Source organism: Panthera tigris, chromosome A1, assembly GCF_018350195.1.
Source record: "Panthera tigris isolate Pti1 chromosome A1, P.tigris_Pti1_mat1.1, whole genome shotgun sequence".
NCBI classification, from domain to species: domain Eukaryota; kingdom Metazoa; phylum Chordata; class Mammalia; order Carnivora; family Felidae; genus Panthera; species Panthera tigris.
The window spans coordinates 170,240,059-170,260,882 of NC_056660.1; the positions used below are offsets into that span (position 1 = coordinate 170,240,059).

General features: G+C 37.3%; 1 protein-coding gene and 1 long non-coding RNA gene across 3 annotated transcripts; one reads left to right on the top strand and one right to left on the bottom strand.

Annotated features, from left to right (window-relative positions):
- Positions 1-1,894: 1,894 nt before the first annotated feature.
- Positions 1,895-19,110, bottom strand: STARD4 (StAR related lipid transfer domain containing 4). 2 transcript variants are annotated; one of them, XM_042991210.1, is made up of 6 exons: positions 18,840-19,110; positions 11,796-11,925; positions 10,809-10,858; positions 6,584-6,710; positions 5,629-5,743; positions 1,895-4,727 (listed from the first exon to the last, which is right to left on the bottom strand). In XM_042991210.1, the coding sequence occupies exons 2-6, from the start codon at positions 11,898-11,900 to the stop codon at positions 4,498-4,500; spliced, it is 627 nt and encodes a 208-aa protein (XP_042847144.1). In that variant the 5' UTR covers positions 11,901-11,925; positions 18,840-19,110; the 3' UTR covers positions 1,895-4,497. The 2 variants fall into 2 exon arrangements, with proteins under 2 accessions (XP_042847144.1, XP_007094159.1); XM_007094097.3 differs by lacking the exon at positions 18,840-19,110 and adding an exon at positions 18,646-18,833.
- LOC122240245 lies at positions 4,543-12,155 on the top strand. Its single transcript, XR_006219681.1, has 5 exons — positions 4,543-4,629; positions 4,839-4,915; positions 9,040-9,096; positions 11,278-11,450; positions 11,935-12,155. It is a non-coding gene; the product is annotated as an uncharacterized LOC122240245 (long non-coding RNA).
- Positions 19,111-20,824: the final 1,714 nt, after the last annotated feature.

Consider the following 20,824-nt stretch of genomic DNA (forward strand, 5'->3'; position numbering starts at 1 on the left):
TAAGGGAATATCACATTCATCATCATCTTGGCTATATAATAGCAAACCAAAATTCAGCAGTATTTTGGCTAATATTATATGAGACTTTGGTGCGAGATAAGCATGTGAGTTACTAATCTTTATTTTCCAGTTTATATTTTTCTTTTGTAAGAGTTTAAAAAGTTAAATTACATACTTTAAGTTCAGATACATGAAACTATTTGCCAGTACTTAAGGTTAATACAACTCAGACAGTGTCAATGATTATGAATGTCTAGTAATTTTATTCTGAAATATTTCATAGCAATTTAAAAATAAATACACAGTTTATATTAAAACATGCTTTTATTAAAGGTTCCAGTTTCATATTGGCTCATAAAAGAATTATAAACTTTTTAAAAAATAAAATCTATATATAGTATAGCTTTTATTGAATTGCAAGAGACAAACTTTTATTTGACTATACACGTAAAATCTTTGGAAACAACAAAATAATGAATTATAATTCCAACTTCCTATGTTTCTTCTATGCTCAGATTCCACCACCCCCCACTTCTAGAAGTTGAGTAAGAAAGGCAAGGGAAAAATACAGCTGACGAGTGATTATACGACACACATTCTGATGGAAACCTGGTCAAGTCCCCTAACTTCTCTGGATTCCATGATTTATCCATTGGGTTGGGATACCTGCAGAATCCATGTAAGTAAAAGGATCTGGATTTTAACCACTGATTCTAAGGGTGCTAGTGTGCTCTTGAGTAAACAGGTAAAGTTTTTGTTTACATCAAAGGGAATTACTCATACCTAAAAGCTCAACAAATAATTAAAGGCTTAAACTGTGCAATGTTTTCCCATCTTCTCCAGAGGCAACCTCAGTTACAGAGGTTTTTGTCTGAGATGTGAATTTAATTCAACCTGAGTATTGATACTTTGTCCTTCAGTTAATAAAGAAAGAGGGAGGAGGGAGAAAAAGAAAATTATTTTTATTGGGAGATAATCTTACATGTAGAAATCTACAATTTCAAATACATCCAACATCAGTCAACAGTAAAATGAAGAGATTTTTAACATTTACAATCTCTCTTTAACACTCTAGCAGTTCATATTATACATAACTGCAACCAGTAAATTCCTGCAATTATTTTTGCTAAGTATTGTGTTAAACTCCAAGGGTTAATCAAGAGTTAGTTATCAATGCAAACTAATACTTCATCCAAAAGTATCAGTTATGATAAATTATTATTTTTTTGTATGAAACTAATGTCCTTAAAAAAGTAGGTAACAAGTACTGAAAACAGTACTATGCCAAGTATTCCCTGTGTAAATGTGTTTCTAATACAAACTAGCTATAAGCTAGAGAAAAATAATCAACCACCTAACAAGGCAGATTATATTTTTTGTTTCATTAACTGCCCTACAAAAATTAATTATATTTAAAGGAAAACATTTTTTGGCTATAATTGTTATATTATTAACAACTACAAACTGATTTATTTCTAATGTTCAGAAGTCCCCATTTAGCAAGCATTGAAGGCTCCAGAGATTAGAAAAAAATTTTGTATTTAAGAGAGCAATTCCATGAAATTCAATACTTCATATTATAAAAACACAAATTAATACATATACTAGAGAACTGTGCTATTAAATACAGGCCACTGGCCCAATGTTGATAATGCACACTTAAAATGTGGCTAATCCAAGGAGCACCTAGGTGGCTCAGTCAGTTAAGTGTCTGACTTCAGGTCAGGCCATGATCTCACAATCTGTGAGTTTGAGCCCTGCATCGGGCTCTGTGCTGACAGCTCAGAGCCTGGAGCCTGCTTTGGATTCTATATCTCCCTCTCTCTCTACCCCTCCCCACTCCCCTCTTAAAAATAAATAAAGATTTTAAAAAATTTAAAAAGATTTAAAGATTTAAAAAAGATTTAAAAAAAATTTTTTTTTAATGTGGCTAATCCAAGTAAGTAAAATACACACGAGATTTCAAAGAATTAGTAACAAAGAAGAATGTAATCTATCTTATTGAGTTTTCACACTGATTATTTGTTGAAATGATGTTTGGGATCTACTGAGTTAAATAAATTACATTATTAAAATTAACTTCACCTGTTTCTTTTTATCTTTTTCATGTGGCCACTGGAAAATTTTAAATTATATATACGGCTCACATTAGTTTTCCATTCTTCTACAGCACTGTACAGAAAAAGCAGACTCAATTATATGTTAATAGTAATCCCAACCCATATTATTAAATTTTTGTATAATTATGGTATTTCAGGTAACATATTTAAAATATTACCACGAGGTACCTGAACTTAGAATCTACTCTTAAAAACAAAACCAAATAAAACCTGCTGTAATCTTTCTCATCCCCTGTATGCTGGCAACTATGCTAAACTTTGGTTAGATATGAGTCTGCAAACAGGCAAAGGGATCTTTTTGGTTGATGGAAATGTTCTAAAGCTGGATTGTGGTGATGGCTGCACAATTATAGATGTATTCAAAAATTACTGGATTGTATACTTACAACCAGTAAGTTGTATAGCATGTAAATTATATTTCAATAAGGCTGTTAAAAAAAAAGAAGTACAGCTAGAATGTAGCAGATCTAAAGTGCCATCTAGAAGCTGCATATACATTTCAGGTAATTCAAATACTATTTCTCAAACTATCATATGACTCAATATTGCAATAAAAATGTTTCCATGAGTGTCCTTTTATGTGCAATGGGTCCAATTCAACAGTGGATTATGTAATCACTAATTGGAGGTATAAGTTGAAAAGGACAAAGAGAACATTAGAGTTGCTGAGTGGACAGTTTATTTGCTTTGGGGGTACCCAGTTCAGGCAATCTAATCACAAATCCCTCACACAATCTGGGCACCCTGTAACTGGACATCTGCTGGTATTTTGCCATCCTAGACAGCACACTGGAATATATTAATCAAAAAGGAGAAAAAGGAGAAGGAGAATAAGAAGGAGAATAAGGACATCTGCTGGTATTTTGCCATCCTAGACAGCACACTGGAATATATTAATCAAAAAGGAGAAAAAGGAGAAGGAGAATAAGAAGGGGAGTAAGGGAAGGAAGGAGGGAGAGGTGGAGGAGAAGGAAGAGAAAAAAAGAGGAGGAGGAGAGAGAGGAGGAAGGGAGGAGGAGGAGGAGGAGAAACAAATGATGGAAACAGTAATAGTACCACATAAAGAACTCACACTGAACACGAAGATAGATTTCAAAACGTGTGCCCATACACGAACATAAATACACACATCTTCATGGCTACACTGAATGAGTTGCCTCAAGATCTCATTTTAAAAGTAAACCAGGTGGTTAGTTCAAAAGCCAAAGAATCATTTGGAATGTTAAAATTATTCAGGAATGTTCATTTAAGGCAGCCCTAGACTCAAGGGACCTATTCTCATCCATGCTAGTTATAAAATGACTCATCCAGGCATGTGGATAAATCTATGAATGCATTTGTTAAAGCACCAGATGAAGATCTGTCACAATGTTTATGATGTAGTCAGTAATACTTTATGAGGTGAGTGATATTTTGAAACATGAACATGGGTCAAATGAGAAAGACTGAAAATCTCATTATTTTCCTAAAGAATATCAGATACTTCTCAGAATTAAAGCTATTTCTTGAGGGCTTATCTTTAAAAAAATGAAACATGAAGAAAACATTCACTGAATTTGACTTTATAGACAGATAATTTTCTGTTGGTGAATAGAGGATACCCCCAACCCTTTCACACAACCCAATCAATGTGGTGTCCCCAGCACACATTTGGCAGTTTTGTACTGTCTTATCCATGCATAAATGCTTTTTAAGACTTCCAAAATAAACTCACAGAAAGACACAAATACATTTTTAAAGATATCCACAAAATAATGTTATCTAGGTATCAAAACAGAATTGTATTTGAATTGTATTTATAGTTACTTTATTTTTATTTCTGATTTTTTCAATACTTATAAAGTAGTGCAAGTCAACTGACAATGAAAATCACCTTACAAAATATAAACAGCTTTTTTCTTTTGTCCAAGATATTGACAAACTCATATAGCATACCAAAGTAAAACACTAATATTTAACTTCCAGAAAAAGTTAAAACTTATAAAATGTTCATAAACCTCTAAAATAGATGATTTTAACTAATAGCATGAAGCTTATGCTTTCTCTAATTTCCAAGCAGGCAAAATATTCATACTGAGTCACTACTCAGTTTCTAAAGAGTTTAGGTCAAAGAAGTATACCTACTTCTTCATGGATCTCTGTCATACTCCCCATGCTCAGACACACTGCTGTACCAAACACTGTGCAAATAACTATTTAAGAAAACTGAAATGCCCTCTCTTAGATAACTATTTAGTTTGGGAATAAAATAAACCAACAAATCATCTCAAATGTTTCCACAGGCTACATGGAGGAGAGGAAAGGATGATTTTTACAGGCCACGCAGCTGAGAGCAAAAGTTGACTCTGGGGTCTACTATACTACAAGTTTAAACATATTATGCCTTTTGTAAGGCTTTTTGTAAATCACCATAGAAGTTGATTAAAGTGCTTGCCATGGCTGTGTTGACTGCAGACTGCGGAATCATCCCACGCAGATCCGTCTGAATATAGCCTGTCAAAAGACTCTGGTGAGGATTGTCTTTAAGCGGAACACAAAACCAACCACAGGGATGGTTATATCCACGAATAAATTCTGGTCTCTTTTCACTCCAGTCAAGACTTACCCCTACAAGGAAATTTTAAATTAACACTTAGCAGGACTGAGATTAGTCTAAAACTCTCATTAAAAATTATCATCAGATATCTTGTTTAACTATTTTTCTTCTTATCCATGTAGATGAAAAACTAAGCCCTAAGAGTGACCATGGAAGAATGAAAAAGATAACTACCAACTAGAATTCTGGCAGGGGGCTGGTAAGTAGGTAATGGGGAAAGTTCTAGTCACGTCAGAATAGGTAACATTATGTCATCCTGGTAACTCCTTGGAAACTATGAATTGTGGCTGTAGCATCCAGGCTTCAAGGTACCAAAAATCAAAACTATGGTACCACCACTACTCCCTAAAGGCACTACCACATCCAACTTTGGTACTGGCTGGTTAAGAGTGAACAAGGAGATACTTACCTACAACTGCTAACTCAAGTATATACTACACATAAAAAAAAGATCAATTTACCTATAGATCTATTTCAGAAAGCAGGAGCCTTCTAAGAGCAGTATTTTTAATTTTTAGAAGACAACTATTATACAGCTCAAGGAAAGAAAAACACTCTAACACATACCAAGTCTATTCTTTCTATGGATATGACGAAGAAGTTGTTTTCTGAGAGTGACTTAAAAGGAAATCCATTTACTATATCCCTTTCTCATAGGCAGTCATTTAACTCATATTTGTCAGCCACAACGTGGAAGCTACCATGTAACTGAGAAAAAAAAACTTACCAGAAAGATTCCCAAACCCTACTTGATATTGTTATTTTACTTCCTAGGGTGTTTGCAAAGCTTAAAGTGATTACAAAATAAGTGTGAAGGCTGAAAATATATCTCACGTAGAAAGAAACATCCAGCCTAGAAAACTCAAATATTTAAAACAAATGAAAAAAAGTTTAAGGTTTTGATATAATTACCACAGGATAGAAGCCCTTCTTCATAGCCCACAGTGTAGGAGAAATCAACAAACTCTCTTGGGGAAATTATATTCCAAAGCTGGCCAGCAGTAGTATAACGCATCACACAGCAATTCTGAAAGGGAACAGGTAAGAGGTATTACTAAGGAAATATATATTGACTCATGTATCACTAATTAATCTTTAGTAAAAAACTGATACTCATTTAAAATGTATTATAATTATTATTGATAACAATTCTTACAGTGATTCTTACAGGTTTAGATCTCTATTCTAAATATCACTGCTGCTGTATGTTTGTGAATAAGATATATAATCAAAACACAAAGAGTTAAGTTGCCCAGTATCCAAATCTCTAATTCAATACAGTGGCCTTTTATCCTATATGATATTCAACATGGAAATAGATGGTGTAGACTACAGGTGTTTAAAATAAAATCCACAAATCCTTGGACTAAAACACCAAATAGTTCAATAAAGAAATTCAAACATGGCAAGAATGAGTTAATAAAAATAGAAAAAGAAGACAACCCACTTTGGTTACATAATTCTCTAATGCCTAAGGTGGCATTTTTATCTTTGGTCTTTAATTTTGGCTTAATAATTAATGGAAAAACATACAATTACCTAGAAACCTGAATACGATGGTGGTGTTTTCAGAATTTTAGATTTCAAAGCCTCATTAAAGACGCTGACAATTTTCTTAAGCAGCAAGGGTAGAGCTATTGTGGAAAACAAATTCAGTTCTGACGAATATTCATTAGTTAATATGAGGAAACTCAAGCTTTTTAAAAGGCATCAAGGATTCCCCTATGAGATCTTTGCCGTGACTACCTACTCTCAAAGCAATGAATACGTGTATGTATACATGCTCATGCTTACATGCTCACTCTGTCTCTCTGCCTCTCTCTCACAAACACACACACAATCTGAAGTAATGTTTCTAAATAAATACCTCTTCAAAGTGTTCCAAAATATCCATTGAAGTCATTAAGCTGTCCCAATCCAAGCGACAGGGACCGGGGCGTATATGGTCTATTACACTATTGACGATGTCATCTATAACACCTTGGGCTTTGAAACTGGAGAAAGAATATTAAAGTCAAATGCTATTAGAATGAAAAATCTCAGCATGCCCGCATCGTTCAGAGCTAACTTCAAAAAGAGTACAAGTTAACAAAGATTTTTTAAAGGGAGTAAATCCCAACTGTTTTTCTGATAAATGTAGTGATGTCAATTATTTTATCAGACTGTACTGTTTGCCCTCAAATCTGATAAGATATGCATGGCAAATTATGTTGTCATGAACATAGTAAAGTACCTTCACGTTACGGGATAGCTGAAAACAGTTGGCAGAACGCTAATGCTTCATCTATTTTGTATGCTGTTCTTTTTTCAGTTATGCTCTAACATGTTATTAGTATACATATATTTTTGCTCTTTCAAAAACTTTTTTATGACAAGAAAAGAAAAATAGGTCACCCAGGAAGAGAACACCGAGGATTGGCTCGTGAATTTTATCAGAACTTGGCATGTTTCAAAGGTGGCATTACATATCAATGGGGAAAGGATGTACTATTCCATAAATGGTGCTTTGATTCAACACTTATCCTAATAGAGAAATTAAAAACTGAACCGCTACTTGACAGCATTCAAAACAATTAATTCCAGATAGACTAAAAACCACCACATAAAATTTAAAACTTTGAACTTTGTGAACTCAAGATACAGGGGGATTTCTTGAATACATAAATCACACAAAAACACAAATAATATGAGACAGTTGAAATTAAAAACTTGCATATCACAAATGACAAAATTAGTAAGTTTCTTTTAAAACCAGCACAGACTGGAAGAAGGCATGTGCAACACATATGAACAGACATAATTATTACAGAGAATACATAATTAATTCCTATAAACTAATGAGACAAATATAATCTAAAGAAAAGATGGGCAAAGGATACGTTAAGATTGCCCTGAAATGTCGATAAATTTAGAAAAGATGCTCAACTTCACTCATAATCAAGCAAATAGCAACAAGATACCATCTCACACCCCTGAGATTGGCAGAGATTAAAAACATAACCAGTACTGAATGGAAGGGAATGAGAACTCTCAGACTGCTACCATCACTTTAGAGAGCAATTTGGTTAACGTCTAGTATAGCCAACCCAGGTGCACGCCCAAAGAAAATCACACGTGTGTAGGAGACAAATACCTAAGAAGTTTACTATAGCACTGTACCTTATAAGGGATAACTGACAACAACCTAAAAATTTGTCAGTAGGCAAATTTGCAAATACAGGTAAACACATCGCAGCATTTTCTTATGAACATGGAAGAATAGGTCTACATGTAACAACATGGCTAAATCTTGAAAACACAATGTTAAATGGAAAAAATTAAAGGAAATTACTGACGGAAACACACACACATATGTGGTCAAAGAATAAAACAGGAATAACATACACTTTAAGATACTAGTTAACTGGGGAGGAAAGAAAAGAGAAGAAATGAGAGATAGACCAGCTTTAACTCTATCAGTAACCTTTCAGAGGGGGGTCTTTCTAAAAGTCTTTTTTCTAAGTGTATTTATTTATTTTCAGGGAGAGAGAGAAGAGAGCATGCATGTGCGTGGGGGAGGGGCAGAGAGAGGGGGAGAGAGAGAATCCCAAGCAGGCTCCACACTGTCAGTGCAGAGCCTGGCATGGGGCTCGATCTCAAGAACCACAAAATCATGACCCGAGCTGAAATCAAGAGGAGAACGCTTAACCTACTGAGCCACCCAGGCGCCCCTCTAAAAGTTTTTTTAAAGCATCTGAAGCTGTTTTATCGTCTTGTAAATGCTTCCAGCTCAAACTTATATTGTCTCCCCTATCCTAAATCTGCTCTTCCCTCCTGTGTTCTCTAACTTTGGGTGGATGGTGGGAGTGGGGGCAATACAAGTTAATCCAGTCACCCAAATTAGATATGTGGGATTCAACTTGGACTCTCTCAACCCTATTTCAGTAGTCACAACTAAAGTCACCATGTTTTATCAAGATGACTTCCTAAATGTAAAGTGCTCAGGACAATATTTGGCTCTCAATAAATGTTAGCTATCATTACCTCCACCACCTTTAGATCTCTGTCACGTTCACCTGCCCTTATCAACTCCCACTTAGGCCACTCTGCGTCCAACTCGACACTGCAACCATTTCTAGCTCTTTGGATCACATGTCTCTTTAAGTTTCTTAAAAAAAAAAAAAAAAAAAAAAAAAAGCCAAAGATCTCTTCCCAGGAATATAACATTGACCCCAAATTATATATATGATCTTAAGGAAACTTCAAAAAGCTAGCCATGGATTCCCAGGGCAAAACCTCTTCTCTAAACTCTCCACACTCATTTCCATGTTCCATTTTTCGCAGTGCTATCAGAGGAAGTTCAAAATCTTTGAGGACCTGGGAGGTCAGGGGTAAACAAGGGTAAGTGCAATACTGAATTTCTTATTCTAGAATTCAAAAATCCTTCAGACATATGCTCTCCTCACCCTTACTTTATGCTCCAGCTATACGAACACAACTTCTACTTCCCTAAACAAACTCCTTAGAGTGTTTCCCATGTGTGTTTCTGGAGGAGATGCAATCCCCTCTGCCTGGAATACGAATCAGTTCTTCATTCCCTAAGAAATAGCCATTCCTCCTTTAAAGGTCAGCTCATATGCTGACTCTTCTATGAAGTTCTCTCAAATCACCAAGTGTAATGCTCTCTTGGCACTTTTTATGCTTTTCAACCCCTACTGGGAATTGGTGATCTAAATGATTAATTCACACTTGCTTACAATGCTTAATCCGCAACTCCAGTTTCCTGGTCCTTGACATAAATATTGTATAACTCATTTTTCTGGAAATGCTATCTTTGGTATTATACTTCAGAACAGTTTCATTTTTAAAAGGGCTGAGTCCCAAGGATGTGAACATTCCACTGCAATTACACAAGGCAATTGTCTCCACTGGCTTTAAAAAACAATTATTTTTTTTCTGGTTAAAAGCGTAATTCGTGTTCAACTATATGTAAATACCAAAAAAAATGGAAACAAAAATCACATATAAAACTGCAATCTAGAGGTATATGTTTGGTGTTAAGTAAAAACATTTATTTTTTATTTTTTTATTTTAGAGACAGAGAGCGTGCACACATGTGTGCTCCAGCAAGCAGGGGAGGGGCAGAGGGAAGGCCAGCATCCCAAGCAGGCTTTGCCCTATCAGCACAGAGTCCTACACGGGGCTCGATCCCACAACCTTGGGATCATGACCTGAGCTGAAATCAAGGGTCAGACGCACATCTGAATGAGCCACCAGGAGCTCCAAGTAAAAACATTTTAATATATAAAAGTATATAGGGGCACCTGGGTGGCTCAGTCGGCTAAGTGGCCAACTTCGGCTCAGGTCATGATCTTGCAGTTTGTGGGTTTGAGCCCTGTGTCGGGCTCTGGTGCTGACAGCTCAAAGCCTAGAGCTTTGGGTTCTGTGTCTCCCTCTCTCTCTGCTCCTCCCCACCTTGCACTCTGTCTCTCTCTCTCTCTCTCTCTCTCAAAAATAAACATTAAAAAAAATTTAAAAATATATATATAAAGTCAACTCACAATTGTGCTACCTGCAATTTGGTATTCTGCTTTATTCACTTTACATTACATTGTGAGCATTTTCTTGGGTTTTTAAATAATATTTTAAAATGTAGTTTTTAAAGACTGTAAGATACCACGTTTCAAAATTTAACCATTCTCTATTGATTATTCAAGTTGTTTGTAATTTTTAATATTGTAAGTAATGCTGTGATGGAAGAGATAAGTACTCAACTATTATCTTTCTTATGATTTCTTTAAGATGAATTCTTAGAATAAAGTATGCTATAGCACTGAGTAAATATAGAAGACTAGAAAGGTCTTATACAACATGCTAAGAAGTTAAGATTTTATCGGCCATTTGATATCATTATTTATGATTCCCTTACCACCACCTCAGTCCACAAGGGATATAGACATTTTAAGACTCTGAATTCATAAGGTGATTTGCTTCCCAGAAAGTTTAAAATATTAAAGCCAAATTTCACTGGCAATGATGATTTAGTGATCATTTATATATAGGAAATTTGGCAATGTCTTAAGAGCTACATAAAACTAGAAGAATTTACTTACAGGTATCCATTAAATTCTTCTGAAGGTTTTCTCCAAATTGTTACATCTTTCTAGAAAAATAAAAACAGTATATGGACATAAATAATCACCTAGCTAGAAATGTGGACATAAAACCAACAATTTCAAATTGCAGAGCATGTCCTTGCATTAAAATAAAACTTAAGTAAATATTCAAAGAGATACATAGAAGTCTTTTATGCCATCAAATGATCCATATCTGAATTTCTTCTGTTTCCTAAAGTTCTTCACATCTTCCTTAAAGTACAGACCTCCAAAAAAGATTTTTTAGTAGCTTAATGAGATCCAAACACTGTTAAGATCCAGTGAAGGCTCTGTCTTGCCAGCCATTATTATTTGCCTCACTCCAATCTTATCTATTTACCATTACTGACACATTTAGACTAAGACAAAAGGAATGCTGAATATTTCATTCTGACCTTGCTCATGTATATTTTTTTAAATCAAACAGGTCACAGCTATTATGGCAGTGCTACCTTGAATTAGTCCCTACATCCTTTTTCTGATCATTTCCCAAGAAATCTTGACCATCAGACAAGCTAGAGTGCTTCACTGCAAGAGTCCTGGATCCAGGGCTACTTCTGTCAACACTCAGCCATGTGATAGTTTGGACAAGTCCCACTGGTAAGAAAGAAAACGAAATGGCCACCCTCACAGGCTTACTGAAATATCTGAAACTCTTCCAAACTATCCATACATTCTGTATGTTGACTTTAGAAGCTATACTATAGGCTCTTGTTGCCAAGAGTCTATTCTCATGTCCGCTAGCTAAAGCAGTAATGAAAGCAGTACAGGATTATTACGTTTTTGCCTTGGTGAGATGTAAAAACACTGATTTTATTAGCATAATTATCTATCCTGCACATCTTTCCAAAGAATGGTCCTATTTTCCCTTACCATTTTGAAAGTCATCAACCAACTCATTAGATAAAGGATAAACCCCAAATAGAAGTAATTTAAATAACTTACCATTTTCTTGGCAACTCGCCACTTATCGTCTTCAATGCTATGATACTGGATGAGAGTGTTTTTAAGTCTAGTTGCAAAGTCAGCAGCATCAGGCAGGCCTTCCATTTTTTTTTTTCTTTTTTCCTTTTTCCTGTTACAGAGACAAGGATTAGCATCATCAAAGATCACAGTTTGACACAGTAGACCGAGGAGTCTCAAATCTGGCTTCATAACAGAATCACCTGGGGAGCTGTCAAAGATACTTACACCTGAATCCCACCCCAAATCAACTATTCAGAATCTCTGAGAGTAGGACCTGGGCATAGTTTTCCTAAAAGCTTCCAAGATGAATAACACCTAATCAAGGATGAGAATCACATATTTTGAGTTATTAAAATTATTCCTATAAAAATAAAACACAATCCTATTTCCCTTCCTAATAGAATATAACAAAAAGATATACATTATAGAATTCTAGATAACTTAAAGAAAAAAAAAATTGCTGTTTCCAAACTATAAAAATAAATACACAAGGAATAAATTCTTTAAAAAAGTCCTTAGAGCTTCAGCCATTAAAATTTTAATTTAACATCCAACAGATTTAGGACTCATTCTAGCAAACAAATGAACAAGAAGCACAAGCAGAAACCTGCTCATACATTCTTTCAGGATAGGGCTACAGAACTCTGAACAATTTCAAAAGTTTGAAGAACTGTACCGTTTTCAATATTTTATTTCATTCAGTGAGATGTTATAGGACTCAGTAAGGTATCTGTGTAAGGAAGGAGGTCATAGGAAGACTTTTAGAACTACTAGTACAGCATAAACAAATGGTTCATAATTTTAAGGCAATAATTTTAACTGTATAAAAAATAAAAGTACTATATTATTCACAATTCCAAAGATAAGCTACTATTCAACAATGTTTTTAAAGAGCAATGATTACTAGCCTTAAAGATAATAAACTTAATATAATGAGGGGTTCTGTAATGTGTTGGTTTTAATACATTGCTGCAAATTCTTTGATATACTTCCCATCAAGAAGTGGTCTGTGACTGCATGACTTTGTAGGCTGGGTTAGAAAAGTCCATGCAGTTCTGCAGGTTTCTTTTAGAATAATCGCTCCAGGAGTCTTTGATTAACATGCAAGCATGCAAAAAATCTGGCTATCCTGAGGCTGAAGTGTGGAAAGACCAAAGGAGAGAGCGGGAAACGGGGAGAGACAGCACCCCAAAGTCCCAGATCCAGAAGCCTAGTTACAGCTTCATCCCAGTGGGTACCTCTTGCTTCCCCAGGCTTCCCTCAATTTGACTCAGTCTTCCCCATCTTAACAATTTATTTTTACAATGGAAATTGAGCCAGTAGCTCAAAGTCAAAGCCTCACTGCCTACAATATTCTTATCCTACTGGTTTTCTTTCTGTCCCTCAAATAGGCCAAGCCTGTCACTGACTTTGGGCTTTGCACTTGCTATTTCTATGCATGCATTATTAAATCCCAAATCTGAGCATGACTAATAACAACTTGTAATGACAACTTCATTTTAAACCTCCTGTCTTAAATACAGCCTTCTACAAGTCATCATTATATCCTTCTTTTATTTTCTTCGTGGTGCTTATCACACTATGAAGTTAACCTGTTTATTTATTGGTGTACTGTATTCTACTCTTTCACCATCGCATCTTCAACTAACAAAGCAGGGGCCTTTGTCTGCCTTATTTACCAGTGTTTCCCCACCAGCTAGAACACTGCCTGGAACACAATAGGTCCTTAATATTTGTTGAAGTGTGTTTGCTTCAAAACAAGAATTGTTTTATTTTAATTTTGTGTCCTTTTGGTGCCTTGGTGCACTCCAGTAAAAAGGATAAAGGAGAAAAAGCTTCTGGGCAAAAGCTGCACAGTTTACAGAACCATCAAGTTACTACTACAAAGGAGATCAAGAAAAAGATCTACATGAAATGTCAAGCCTCAAACCTCTATGGGAATGAGGCTGTAATTCTCAAGGACAAATGCATACATCAGGATCACCTTTGTTACATTTTGTAGTAGTTGTTGCTGTTAACAAAGATTCCCTCCCTAGTCTCTTCTGAGTGCTCTTTTTAACCAAGCCTTGTTCTTAGGCTTGTCCTTGGCCCCCAAGGTTCAGTTCTATCAAGAATCCTGCTGAGCCAGTTTACCAAAAACCCCTCACCCTCAAAAATTCCTCAACCTACCTACTTGATCTTGTCACACTGCCCTGTGTTCAGCACGAATCCTATGTCAATTTAGCCAGAATTCCCCTTCCCCCTAATGTTTCCTCTTAGCAATTTTCCATCCACTGGACACCCACCCCACCCTGCTCCTTGACAACAAATCCCCACTTGTCTCTGTTGTATTCAGAATGGACTGTAGTTCTACACTGAGGTTTATTCTCCATTATTGCAATAGTTCTTGAATAAGATTTGCCTTTACCACTTTAACTTCTGTCTGCCTCTGGTTTTCTTTGACACTGTTTTTAGATGTTGCATTTCAGGGCCCAGTGCAGATAGTGTGATTCAGTGGCCCTGATCTGGAGCAGGCCCCCATAATCTAAGTTCGTTAAAAAGCCTTGCTAATTATTCTGTTATCCAGCCAGGGGTGAGAACCACCGGTCTAAAAACTAAAGGTGACAGAAATAAATCAATATTGTAGTCAATATTTAAATAGCATAAAGCAGGGCACACAAGACATTCAAAATGATAAACAATAAGATGATATAGAACTGTAGGGGAGGAAAAAAACCTTTTTCTCTACTCTCTTAGGTTCTGTCTCTGAGACCTACAAATTAAATTGACAAAGGTATATTAACAGGAGAAAAGGCATATACATTTTATTCACTATTGATATTTTAATTTTTATGTGCACAGAAGCCTTCACAATAAAGAAATGGAGATCCAAAAAAGCAGTTGGACCTAGAGCTTATACACCATTTTAACAAAGGGTGATAAATTGTGGAAAAGTGATAAAACAAGGGAAGAGGGGGCTGGGCTTCTAGTGGTGGTAAATTATGAGGAAATATATGAGAGAAAACTAATAGAAGATAAGAGTTATTGTAGTAAAGTTTGTTTGTTCAGACAATCACGGTGTCAACTCTGTGCCCAGTGATGAGTTGTCCTCCTTCTGGTATAGGAGAGAAGAGAAGGAAGACCTTCACAAAGGGAAGTTTATGTCCTACTTTTAGGCAGTAATGGGACGGAAAACAGCTCTTTCTGCATTTGCTGCTGACTGCCTTCAGCTCAAAATAATCCCTATTCCAAAGTGGTATATTTTGGGGTGGTATATCCTTTCAGAAACATGGCAAAGTATATATATAAAATTCAATAATGTAGAATTTAGGATCTATGTAAGTGATGCAAAATATAGATCTCACCCAAAGACTAAAAAGTGGATGATCTCATTCAAAAAGTATGCCAGTCAGGAATATATCCGATTTCCCCCTCAAGCTGACTTGGTAGCCAGTACAACGACCTTAATCAAGGGTATGTTACAAACAAGCACAAATTCTTAGAGAAGACTTGAAAAACTAATCTATTACTAGGATTGTTATGATCAAACAATATTCTGTAAACCCAAAGGCTGCCTGCCAGGTTCCTGTGGTTGGCAGATAAGATATTTTTTCAAAACTCCTTGATAGAAATCAAAGATGAAATGTAAAGATGCTATTATCATTGACAACATCATCTTTGTGCAAATCCATTACACAAATGTGAGCCAGAAAAACTACCTATAAAGATGAGAATCTGAATCTTTGAGGTGCTTACCTTAGTAATCTTTCTGATTGCTCTTACTGATCACTATAAAGTCCAAACTCCTTAATATGGCTTATGGGCCCTTTTATGATCTGGCTGAGCTTTATTGCCTAATTTCTACTCTTCTTTACTGGACTCCTGTAACAACTAGGTTAGCTTCCCCCTACCCCACCAATGTTTCTCACAGCAACTCTGTAATTATTCACTTGTCATCTTTTCCAATTTAACTGTAAATCTTTTGGGGCAAGAAGTGTGACTTGCTCAATGTTATCCTCCTTAGGTCTAGCTAACATGCAGTAGGAACCCAGTAAATAAAAGTGGGAAAAAGAGGTAGATGGTGAGCTACTAGCCTCACTTATGAAATACCTCAAGATATCTAAGATGGGCCCATTTACACCAATCATCCTTGAGCTTCTGAATGACTAAAACATTCTTTGCCATAATTAAATACAGCAATTTGTCAAGTAAGTCTACTATTTGCCAAATATCTAGCATATACCAGGTCCTAGAACTAAAGAAATGGATATAATCCAGTCTTTGCTCTCAAATTTGACTTATTCCACCTTTTAAATAAATTTTTAATTGCAACAACAACAAAAGCTAAAACATTAAAAACTAGTAATGAGCCTCTTTTAAGGGTACTGGAGTAGGAGGTAGGAAAGGAAAACAAAGTAAGTGTAAACTCAGAAAGCTCTTTTTTAGCCCAATGAAGTATTTAACCAGGCAGTTCATTCTTGCATGGACTTTTTTCATCAAGATTAAGTCCAAAAGAGAATATGGCTACTGTCTGAACTATCTGTGTGTGGGCAGGCATAACATATCTCTCAAAACATATTCCCGAATTGGGGGTTGGGCAGTATGGAGTTATTATCAAGGTCTTGATGCTCTCCTAATAAAGCAGGGTACTCACATTAATTGAAAGGAAAGTATACAATATGCTCTACTAAAATCTCCATCTGTGAAGAATGTGAGAAAAATGTTCTAAATACTATTCTGAACTCCCTCTTACTAATTCTTTTATTCCCTTTCTTGACCTACATCAGGAAACTCTCCAATTCCATCACTTAACATTTCAGAGAACAGGTACCACTTAATCATATCAGAATCTAGCAGCTCCTTAGAAAAGGTTATCTACTTTTGACAGTTCTATTCCTCAGTGCTCAGTAATGTCCACCTTCATTTTTTTCCTTACTTTAGACTAAACTTTTTGTTCATGTTTCCTATGCCCATGTCTTTGCAATAATCACTAGTGTAGACAGTGGCTGCCATCATAAAGCGGGCAGCCTGCCCAAGTTAAAAATTGTCTTGTGGCCATCTCTCAGCATCATAGTCTGTGACCAATACAACTCCAATTTTCATTAAATTTACATCACAATGGGGCGCCTGGGTGGCTCAGTTGGTTAAGCGTCAGACTTCAGCTCAGGTCATGATCTCGCAGTCCGTGAGTTCGAGCCCCGCGTCGGGCTCTGTGCTGACAGCTCAGAGCCTGGAGCCTGTTTCAGATTCTGTGTCTCCCTCTCTCTCTGACCCTCCCCTGTTCATGCTCTGTCTCTCTCTGTCTCAAAAATACATAAACGTTTAAAAAAAAATTTTTTTTTAATTTACATCACAAGGAGATGGCCATAGGTTCTATTTTAAATATGAAACATAATAAACACTTTAACCTCTAATATAAAGTGAAATGTTGTAAAAACCCGTACTTATGTAATATGAAGTCAGAATTCACCATTGAAAGAAACTATTAACAGAATTGTTTAAACTTCAATTTCCCAATTGATAAGGGTTTCATTTAGTTGAATAGCTTCAATTTAGCATGCCATAGATTTTCCCCCAAGATATTGTGCAAACCAAGGCCTTGTAAATTAAATTATTTTTCCACCTAACATAAACATTTCAGCATATCCTTGATTTCCAATCAATTTTGAATTTGTAATTTAGTTTTCAAACTCAAAAACAGTAGGTTCTCATTTTTGAGACTGGCTATAGCAAGAATCCAACAGAAAAGCCTACTTCTACAATGTCACCAATGTCCCTCTGTTTCAGTGCTCACTTTAGCTTTAGTATTAGCTTTACAACCATGTTGAGACTTTTTACAACAGTTAAGGCAATATTAAATTCTAATGATACCTTGGGACACCTGGGTGGCTCAGTAGGTAAAGCAACCAACTCTTGGTTTGGGCTCAGATCATCTCACAGTTTGTGAGTTCGATCCCCCATGGGGGTTCTGCACTGACAGCGCAGAGTCTGCTTGGGATTCTCTGTTTCCCTCTCTCTCAAAATAAATAAGTAAACTTAAAAAATTCTAATGATATTTCAGCTTTAAGTTTGAGTCCAAGGTCATCTTTGAACTCCTAATGCTCTAATCCTTTACTTAAAATAATAATAGCTAACATTTATTGATCACTTACTATGTGCCCAGTCTTCCTGGCCACTTTAAATTGTATTATTTCATTTAATCCTCATCAACAACCTTCAAAGCCGATCCTATTATACTGATTTTACAAAGTAGTAACAATGAAATTAGGTCACTTTGTCCAAAATCACACAGCTAATAAGCGATAGAGTCAGAATTCCAACCCTGGGCTTCTGCCTTCACAGTCTAAAGGTCTATTCTGTAAAACACCGGAAGTTGATCACAAGCTAGAAGAGACTTTACATTAAAAAAATCTGACATCATACTGAATTTGTCATTTTGTCCTGGCTCCTGATCCCAAAATAGCTCAGGTAATCTTTCTTAACTGTACATTAGGGATAATAACACTACATTACTGGCGATTTAGATGAATTAATACATTTAGTATCGGGGTTGGAAGATTGTTAAGCACCGGAAAACGCTGCCTCTTATCAGTATCACTCAGTCAGAGCTTGGTGTGGGAAGATGGGACCCTACGTTGTCTGTGCATCTACTACGAACCAGGAAGCACTGTGCCCACTCACAGAACGCGACCTCAGTGAATCTTCACTGCGGCCCTGGACGTGAGGTTTTTACTGCCCCTTCCCCTTTTAAGCGATGCAGAAACGCCTAGTGGGCATCCAAGTCCTTAAGCTGGTGAGCGGTGCCGAGAGGCGAGGTGCAAGCATTGGGGTCCTTCCGGGGATACCTTACCTCCCTCACTTGTAAGGTCTGCACCGCCCGGACGCCGGGGTCCGCCACCCCCGACCTCCACGCCGGCCTCCGCCGCCCCGCTGCCCGGAGCAGCTCCGGAAAACGCCCCGGACAGGGCGCCCCGGGCGCCCCTGTCGCCTCCCCTCCCGGCCGCCTCACTTCCGCCGTAACTCCGCGCCTCCACCCACCGCTACCTTAGATAAAGCGACGCGCGGTAAGTGGCTAGGCGTGACGTGCCGCACCGCACTCACGGCTTGGGGCAACACTGACGCTCGGGAGCTCCCTCAGCTTCCACGCCGGGCAGAGCCGGGGCGGCAGCAGCCAATGGGCTACGGGCCACCTCCGCCATTGCAGCCAATTGGAAAGTACCAAGTTTTTCCGCAGCTCGAACCCGGGCGCACCCGAGAGCAAGTGGCCGAAGTTGGCCTGGGCAACGTGTGTTTGCTTGGATTGGCTGGCGCGGCAGCGTACGGAACCCTGATTGGTCGCCAGGAAATGGAATGATTCCTCGTGAGTGTGGGCTGGCAGGAGCCCGGCAGGGTTCCCTGGGTGTGTGGGAAGGCGGGTGGGTCGGGCTCCGGCGGGGTATCCCTCGGCGGATTAATGGCGCAAGAATTTTGCAAGAGTAAATCCAACTGGGAGAAATACGAACGCAAGAGGGAGTGAGTGATGACAGTGAGGGATGAGGCTGGCCTAAATTTAGAGGGCTGTGAAGATGTAGTATCACGCAGCTGCAGCACCCCTCCCAGGACCAAAAAAGTCTGATAAAAAAGAGAAGGCACCCGTGCAGAGGATGACAAATCCTTAGGCTTTCCGCTTCCTCTGGTTTAGAATCGACAGCGCTGAATGAGAAAGCCTATAAACAAAGTCACTGCGACCGTGCGAATTGATCTTTCGCCAAACATTGTCCTCAGAAAAGGGAGATCAGAAAGACCACCTTGAAAATAGAGAAGGGGTGTGGCAGGTGGCTTTCGCAGCCTCATGAAGTATTCTGGTTTTCGTCTACTTGAAGATGAGGAACATTTCCAGTGGCTGTGAAGTCACGGATCGGATAGGACGTTTGACAAATCACTAAATGTCAGGTGTTTACAAATCATGTTTACTAGGATATGTAGTTTGAGGACCATGAGAAGGAATACAATGCTACACCATTAGTCATTTTGGACAGACTTACAATGAGAACAAATAATAATTCATAAATTTTTAAATTAATGTCGTTAAAAGAATCACCAAACACCACTTGGTAGTTATTATTGGCAGATTTTTAAAATCTTACCTCATTATTAAATCTTACCTCATCCATAGAAGGAATAATAATTTGGCTGGTGATTACTTTTCCATTATCTCACATGTAATCATCAGTAAAACTCACCTACCTTGAGGGGGCTCTTCAGTGGATTTAGTGAGGTATAAAGTATGTATAAGACCTTATACAAAGCACTTTTCCACAACCATCTGAAATTATTATCCAAATATGTATGCAAACAAGGATCACGATAATTGGCCAATAATAACAAGCAAGTAAATAGAGCCCCAAGCATAACTCTTAAGGCAGATTACTTAATTTCTGAGTAGCTGAACTGGAATTTGGTTCAGGTCTGGAGAACTCGAATATGGGACCTCTCAACCCCCACAAAACTCAAGCTGTGTTTCACGCTCTCTGTCAGGCACCTGTGCACAGCGGTGAGGACCACAAATGAAAGACCTAATCCCTGCCCGGAAGGTTTACACAGTTGAACGGTGGAGAGGAACAAGTCCTCAACAAGTAGAAAATTAGGACCTCTTGTTATTAGGATTCAGCTGTAAGCACATTGCTCAGCAGCTCTGTGAATTCTCTTCACAGAACCGGGTAGAACATGTTTAAAACAAAATTAACTTGGCTTTTGTTGTTGTTGCTATTGTGATTGTTAGGGGGTGCTGCATAAAGTCATTACATCCCATTTATGCCCAGTAGAGAAGTTTTTCTTTGCCTTTTCTTCTTCATCTGTTGTTGTGATTTTTGGTTAGAAGTTGGGGGTAATTAGAAACCACCCTATATCTATCAAAGTGGACTTGTACTGGAAAGCAAAACTGCGGGTTCAGAAAAAAAGAACATATTATCATCTGAAGCTATTATTGATGGCTTACTGTACACCAGGCACAGTGCTAAGCATTTTACACATATTAGCTCATTTAATCC

Bases quoted from the DNA above. Each gene is read 5' to 3' on its own strand.
- STARD4 (XM_042991210.1), bottom strand. From the start codon at position 11,900: ATGGAAGGCCTGCCTGATGCTGCTGACTTTGCAACTAGACTTAAAAAC. The intron at 6,711-10,808 runs GTAAGTAAATTC...TTCTTTCTCCAG, and splicing joins GAAGAATTTAATGGATACCT to TTTCAAAGCCCAAGGTGTTA. The intron at 5,744-6,583 runs GTATTTATTTAG...GTTCCCTTTCAG, and splicing joins TTTTGGAACACTTTGAAGAG to AATTGCTGTGTGATGCGTTA.